The sequence below is a fragment of the Oncorhynchus keta genome, chromosome 32, assembly GCF_023373465.1.
Source record: "Oncorhynchus keta strain PuntledgeMale-10-30-2019 chromosome 32, Oket_V2, whole genome shotgun sequence".
In the NCBI taxonomy this organism is placed as follows: domain Eukaryota; kingdom Metazoa; phylum Chordata; class Actinopteri; order Salmoniformes; family Salmonidae; genus Oncorhynchus; species Oncorhynchus keta.
In genome coordinates this window covers 21,668,721-21,676,624 of record NC_068452.1, presented here as the reverse complement: position 1 = coordinate 21,676,624, position 7,904 = coordinate 21,668,721, and the positions used below count along the sequence as shown (strand labels likewise).

Below are 7,904 nucleotides of genomic sequence, written 5' to 3'. Positions count from 1 at the left end.
GATGAGATTATCTATCTTGAACTGTCAGTTGTATTAATGTCGTCAAAGATCAGAGGCTGTTAGAAAGTTAAATATATAGGATCATCCCTGTAATAGAGGCAATGGGTGGATAGAAGGTTGGTGACATGTGAAAAGCGCTATATTACCTCCAGTTAGTCTCTTCAGGTCCTCCACTGGTTTGTAACCGTGTCTCCATGAGTCTTATCTCCCATAGTTCCCAGTTTCTCCCCCATGGCTCCTAGTTTCTCTCCAATAGAGATCAGTTCATTCATCAGAGAACCAGTGTCTGATGTGCAGCATGCTTTCTGGTCCTTGTGGTCTCCCTGACCCTGTGTCAGACAGACAGCAGCATAGTGCCAGCAAAAAGACTGCAATACCCTTCATTCTCAAAACCTTCTGAAACCTTTCCTGCAGCATCGTTCTGTATTGTTTCTCAGCCCAGTCTTCCTCTGTATATTGTGCACTTGTCAAATATTGCACAAGATGCTGGAAACTTTGAGGTGGTTAACAGAGGGGAAATAGACTTGTGCAAAAAGACAAATGAACCTGCTTTGAAAAAAAGTGTAATGAAAAGAAGTCTGTCCTCGTGCTCCAAGACCTTAGTGCTGCTTTTGATACCGTTGATCACCACATTCTTCTGGAGAGATTGGAAACCGAAATTGGTCTACACTAGATCTTATCTGTCGGAAAGATATCAGTTTGTCTTGGTTTGTCCTCTGAAATTTACAGTTGATTTGTCAGTGTTCCTCAAGGTTCTGTTTTAGGACCACTTGTTTTCACTATATATTTTACCTCTTGGGGATGTCATTTGAAAACATGTTTACTTTCACTGCTATGCGGATGACACACAGCTGTACATTTTGATGAAACATGGTGAAGCCCCAAAATTGCCCTCGCTGGAAGCCTGTGTTTGACATACAGTGGGGCAAAAAAGTATTTAGTCAGCCACCAGTTGTGCAAGTTCTCCCACTTAAAGATGAGGCCTGTAATTTTCATCATAGGTACACTTCAACTACGACAGACAAAATGAGAAAAAAAATATTGTAAGATTTTTAATGAATTTGCAAATTGTTGGAAAATACATATTTGGTCACCTACAAATAAGCAAGATTTCTGGCTCTCACAGACCTGTAACTTAAGGGGCTCCTGTTGTCCACTCGTTACCTGTATTAATGGCACCTGTTTGAACTTATCAGTATAAAAGACCTGTCCACAACCCCATAGATAATCTTGAGGGAGTTTAAAGTCCATGTTGCCCAGCAACAGCCCCAAAACATCACTGCTCTAGAGGAGATCTGCATGGAGGAATGGGCCAAAATACCAGCAAGTGTGAAAACCTTGACTTACAGAAAACATTTGACCTCTCATTGCCAAAGGGTATATAACTTTATTTATTTTCCACCATAATTTGCAAATAAATTCATTTACTTTCTCCTATAGAGCTCCATTTTTATGGAATGGTCTGCCTACCCATGTGAGAGACGCAGACTCTGTCTCAACCTTTAAGTCTTTGAAGACTCATCTCTTCAGTAGGTCCTATGATTGAGTGTAGTCTGGCCCAGCAGTGTGAAGGTGAACGGAAAGGCACTGGAGCAACGAACTGCCCTTGCTGTCTGCCTGGCCAGTTCCTCTCCACTGGGATTATCTGCCTCTAACCCTATTACAGGGGCTGAGTCACTGGGGTGGGGGACCACATCAGCAACTTAACCCACTCACCTCTCCTAGGGACAGCATGGAAGAGCACCAGTAAGCCAGCAAATATGCTACAGGGTTTAAATTTTAATTGTCTTTCATCTCTTGGCAAATAGCCTAAAAGTGTCAGGTCAGTTTACAATCAGTCTTCAGGGCTTTTGTGTTCCTTCCTGGCTCTTACCCAACTAATTCTCAAATCATGTGCCTTCCTGGAACAGAACACTGGTAGACAGTAGGAAAACAGGTTACAACAGGACAACTTTCTCTTAATGGAGCCGAGTTGTTCTCTTAGCTGTTGAAACAATACTTTCTACACATCTGTAATCCTACCAACTTTAACCTAGCTCCATCTTGACGATTACAGTAATCAACAATGAACAGAAGACACGCAGTTGACAACATACAAAATAAATGCATGAGGCACAAAGAGTATCAAAATATGAGCTTTAATTTCAGTCACACACCAAAAAAGTTGTATTAGTGTCGGAAGAAAAAGCTGACCGCTCAGATATTTCTGAACACCGCAAAGGAGTCACTTCATCTTCTGTAACGCATATAAGAAGGTCCCTTTCAAACACAGACATTTAACAAAACATCCACTTCCATCCCAAATAAAAATAGTATGTACAGTCAAGTAAATTAAAGTTTCTGTAATGCAAATAAATAGGTGCTTTTGTGTACATAACAAAATCCAAAAGAGAAGACCTAGTCTCTTGCAGAAGGCATTCCATGTTGAAATTAAGTGGTGAGGAGTTTCTGGTGGTGGTGAGGGGTTTCAGGTGGTGAGGGTGAGGGGTTTCAGGTGGTGGGGGGTTTCAGGTGGTGGTGGTAGTGAGTGGGACTTAGTCCATGTGTCGGTGAGTGAGAGGCCAGGTAGGAGTCTTCTCATGCTGCTCGCCTCCTTGTTGGCACCTCCTGGAGGGGACCGCGGTGGCCCCCATATAGTTTGGCTGCCCGCGACTCAAAGGCATTCACCATCTGCTTCACCACCTCATCAAAGAACAGGGTGGCCAGCTGGGAGTGCAGCGGGGACCTGAACTCGAAGGAGATCTGAAGAGAGAAGGGGAGAAAGTACACTCAAACGCCATAACCATGCTGCTGACACAAGTCTACCTATCCATCTGGGTAGTATTGTTCCAGTCGAGGACAGTGCTCATATCCAAACGAGGGACCGCCATCTGTATTCCTGATTTAATGGCTGGCTGACAGACACAATGAACTCATGCCATACTATTCATTATTCCTGCCAAAAGGCCTTTCTTAAATGAGGCCGTCCAAAAAGACAGTCTGTCCTCCCATCTCCCTCAACCCATTTCCACTACAGGCAACCTGTCCCAGATATCTGGGTCACGAAGTAGAGAGGGAGAGATATCGCTATGACCTCTCTGGCCAGATATATGAAGAGACTAGGAACACTAACAACTGTACTGGATATAAATAAAACCCTAATTGCCTTTACTCAACTGCTTCCTCAAAAAAAAAAAAAAGTATCTTTATAGGTTGAGAGAAATGCAAGGCCTGGTATAAAACTATCCCCTGGCAGGCAATTTGATCTCAAGCCCTAAAGTTCATTAGTAATCACTCATGTTCGCGTGAGTAGACCGACGTAACATTCATAAATGTTAACACTAAGACAACGTGTACTTAAGTGGGCTATTATCTAACCTTGCTGACTTTTAGTCTCAGGCTGACACCAAATGAAAGTGAACTGTTCTGGTGGACAAAATGGTGGTACTCACATGGAAGTCGATGTTGCAGGAGTCTGGTTGGTCCTCGGCTGCAGGGGCAAACCTCCATATCGTCTCCAGGTGGCTGAAGAGGGATCCGTCTGTACACACGGCCTGTGTGACAACATGCACACTCATCATTACACACGGCTCTTGTCCAGGACATGGCCGACAAAGCCGCTCTAATCCATGCTCTATGGACGTAGGAGCACAATGTTAGCAGCTAGGTGATAAAAAAAAAAAACGACTTAGTATTCATCCCCTAGGAGGATCTAATCAATGTATTACAGACGATTTAACCCATTCAGCCGGTCCCACAGTACATTTAAATCCCACAGGTTAGAGTACTGAAATGCCACGCCTTCAGAAAGTATTCACACCCCTTGACTATTCCAACATTTTGTTGTGTTACAGCCTCAATTGAAAATGAATTACATTGGGATTGTGTCACTGGCCAACACACAATAACCCATAATGTCAAAGTAGAATTATGTTTTTAGAAATGAGTATTCAACCCCTTTGTAACAGCAAGCCTAAATAAGTTCAGGAGTAAAAATGTTGCTAAACAAGTCACAAGTTGCATGGACTCATCACTGTGTGCCATAGTGTTTAAGGGAGCCTATTGGTATTGATAAGCAGACATTGAATGTCCCTTTGAGCATGGTTTTGTTATCAATTACATTTTGGATGGTGTATCAATACACCCAGTCACTACAAAGATACAGGCGTCCTTCCTAACTCAGTTGCCAGAGAGGAAGAAAACTGCTCAGAGATTTCACCATGAGTCTAATGGTGACATTAAAACAGAGTTTAATGGCTGTGACAGGAGAAAACAGACAATGGAACAACAGTGTAGTTACTCCACAATATTAACATCATTGACAGAGTAAAAATAAGGAAGCCTGTACAAAATAAAATATTCCAAAACATGCATCCTGTTTGCAATAAGGCACTAAAGTAAAACTGCAAAAAAGTGGCAAAGAAATCAATTTTATGTCCTGAATACAAAGTGTGTTGGATTTGCCCCAAAACAAAACATGGGACTGTACCACTACATATTTTCAAGCAGGGTGGTGGCTGCATTATGTTATGAGTATGCTTGTCATTGGCAACGACTAGTGAGTTTTAGGATAAAAATAAACAGAAGAGCTAAGCACAGACAAAATCCTACAGGAAAACCTGGTTCAGTCTGCTTCCCAACAGACACGGGGGGGGAGACCATCTAAATTCAGCATGACAATAGCATAAAACACAAGGCCAAAGAAGACAGTGAATATTCCTGAGCGTCAGAGTTAGTTTGACTTAAAAATAGTCTTAAAAATCTATGGCAAAACTTAGAAATGGCCGTCTAGCAATGATCAACAACCAACTTGAAGAGCTTGATGTGCAAATATTGTACAATCCAGGTGTGCAAAGCTCTTAGATTTACCCAGAAAGACCACAGCTGTAGTCACTACCAAAAACAATTCTAACATATGTTGACTTAAAATATATATCTGTATTTAATTTAATAAATTAGCTAAAATATCATGTTTTCACTTTGTTCTTATGGGGTATTCTGTGTAGATGGGTAAGAATTATTATTTTTATCTGTTTTGAATTCAGGGTGTAACTAAATGTGGAATAAGTCAAGGGGTGTGAATACTTTCTGAAGGCACTCTAAATAGGGCATAATTTCCATATTCATACAGGATGTCTACCCTCTCCCTGCTATAAACCGTGTTGTACAATGTTATCGGGGCTTACCCTGACATGGTGGTTTGGGACAACCGTGACCTCCGAGGTATAACGCTCCACGATGGGAGGGAACCCAATCTCCAGGTAGGCCCGGACATCCCCGTTCTTTCCCTTCACGACCCGGGACTTCTTACACCAAGGGACAAAGTGCTGGTACTGGTCCACACTGGCCACCACACTGTACATCTGCTCTGGAGTGTACCTGGATGGGGAAGGAGAGGGGGATCCATCAAGAAGATGATCAAAGGACTACCCATGTACACTACAAAAATACTAAGTCAGGAGTAAACATTGGACTGTGATATAGGAAAGATACAATATGCTCCGGTCTATTTCAAGCCAACCACATGTTAACTGAAGTGTATTGAAGTTGAGAATAGGAAAGTGGGGCTTTAGAGTCACCTCTGGTCAACAGGGGCTGACAAGACAGAGGGGCAGAGAGGAGTTGTGGGTGTGTGATAAAGTCTCACCCTAGTGTGCGGCTCTCAGAGTACTCCATCCTGCGGGCAGTGATGGAGGCAGCCAGGTTAATGAAGCTGCGGAAGGGTGTGGTCCGGAGGAGGGGGGAGGATAGCGGAAGGGCGGCACGCCATGCTGACAGGACCCCACAGCTGCCCAGGTGTCTGGGAGGAGGAGAAGAGGGAGAAAATGTGTTAATCTTTGGTAAAGCACACTGGTCTTTAAAAAAAGTCACCACAGCAGGTGACTAAACCTGTTTGATAGTCAATCTTTACAAACTCCAGAATAAAAAAATAACAGTTTTAAAGTATCATAACAAAGACAAATCTAAATGATTGTCCCAGTTTGGTGAAAATAGTCTGGTTGTGTGTTTAAATCCCAGACTTAAAAAACAATGAGATCAGATCAAACCCTTTCAAAAAGCTCTATAACTTCCACTATGTAGTAGGCCTATCTAAAATAGTTACGGAACTCAGATGAATTAGTAAAACACCCGAGGGTTATGAACAGAGCATGTTGAATGCACCTTGTGTAGGAGCCTAGAAGACATGTTGTAATTATGTAGCCTAATGTACGCCAATATAGGACAAACCGTTATAAAGCGCGAGATGTGCATCTTGTCACTTCGCAATATAAACTTTCTCCATTTGGATTTTTCCCGCCCATAATTTTTAACATGTTCAATTGTACTGTACTATTACTTGTTCCAAATTAGCTCAGGATTTTACCAATCGTAATTGTAACCGGACATCCAGCTAACTTCTCTACATTTGTTTGGTTGTTTTTTTATTTTGTTAGTTTATCATCTACCCCTCTGCTGCCCACCTGCAAACCCTAGGGGGAGCGTCTCAGATTTAAAACATTATTTTATGTACATTTTATTTTAAATTTTATTGCCGTTGTATTCAACCATTGTGAAAAATAAATAAGCTAGTTGACGAATGATCAAAATAGCCTACACGTCACCGGTTGTTGCAAACTTGCTGGAGGATCGCTCACCGGCATTTTTGCACTTACCTGATATTTGCTCTGTTGGGATTCCCTCGTACAACTTTTGAAGAGTGTACTTCAGACATCTCAACCAGTGCCCGGAAAAGAAGAGGGGTGGTTTTGATGGCCATGCTCGAGGTTTGTGGGAATGCAAACTCTTAAAATGTTGAAGAGAAGCGTTCGTTTACTCCCTGCGTAGCCCGGCTTTGTCCAAGGTCTGCTATAAAATCATGTGTCACTCAGGTTGCATAAAATGGACCAATAATGTGTGACGTGGAGGGGGGGTATATGTCAGAAAACCAATCGGAACGAAAGATAGGAGTGTTATATGCTATTGAGTATTCATGATTGATCAATCAATCATCAGTCTGTAAATTCCCATACAGACCATTCATTATTTTGGGTAGTTTCAGTTTTTTCTGTTCGGCATATAGAACTGTATCTCTCTCTCTCTCTCTCTCGTACACACACGCACGCACTCTCATTCCAGTTGTCGACTGCAGGTATGAAAACTATTTGCGCCATGAGTTTTCGATATCGCTAATTTGCACTCCACGTCAATGATATCATGTCACCGTGTGGGACTGTGGGTCAATTAACCTTGTCGGAGTGGGCGCCCTGAGTCTAGTTTGTGAGTTGGCAGGGAGGGTCTCCCACTCAGAAGTGCGAAATGGGGAGGGGAGACGAGGGCAGGTTGACCTCAGGTCTCCCCACTGGAAGCCCGAGGGAGCCATACAGGGAGCCATACAAGCTAGAACCTTCACTGGGCTGGACACAAGTAAAAGTGGCTGTGCCAACATTTTCCAGTAATAATACAGCACAAATTCCCCCCCAACATATTTAAGTTTAAATGTGTACAATCACATTACATAATTTAACACACAACACAGGATAAATGTGACCAGGAAACATCACAAATTTCCCTTGACAAACGAGCACGTTATTATTGGAAAGTAGTCCGAGCAAGTGCACAACTGCGTAACTACACAACCGCTTACAATATAATGAAATATACAACGTGTCTATCCCCTACATATTCAGAGAGAGAGAAGAGGAGGAGAGAAGATTGGGAAGGAAGGAAGAATAGAAAGCCCTGAAGGTGTCTTCATTCAGCCCAAAAGAGCACAATTTTTACCATTTGAAAACAGCCACACACAATACAATACAAAGCCTATAGTGTTACCAGCTGTGCACCACCATCTCCTCCCAAGGAGCCACCATCGGTAGGCACGAAGAATTGCTTCGTGGTCTTATGGAGGGGGTTCAAACGTTGGCTGAACGTCATGACCGTGCATTGGA

The 7,904-nt window shown here is 42.6% G+C and overlaps 1 protein-coding gene across 1 annotated transcript; it reads right to left on the bottom strand.

The window, feature by feature from the left end:
* Positions 1-2,119: 2,119 nt before the first annotated feature.
* LOC118365271 (coenzyme Q-binding protein COQ10 homolog, mitochondrial-like) lies at positions 2,120-6,868 on the bottom strand. The gene is made up of 5 exons (XM_035747361.1): positions 6,633-6,868; positions 5,627-5,779; positions 5,166-5,358; positions 3,432-3,533; positions 2,120-2,742 (listed from the first exon to the last, which is right to left on the bottom strand). The coding sequence occupies exons 1-5, from the start codon at positions 6,734-6,736 to the stop codon at positions 2,578-2,580; spliced, it is 717 nt and encodes a 238-aa protein (XP_035603254.1). The 5' UTR covers positions 6,737-6,868; the 3' UTR covers positions 2,120-2,577.
* Positions 6,869-7,904: the final 1,036 nt, after the last annotated feature.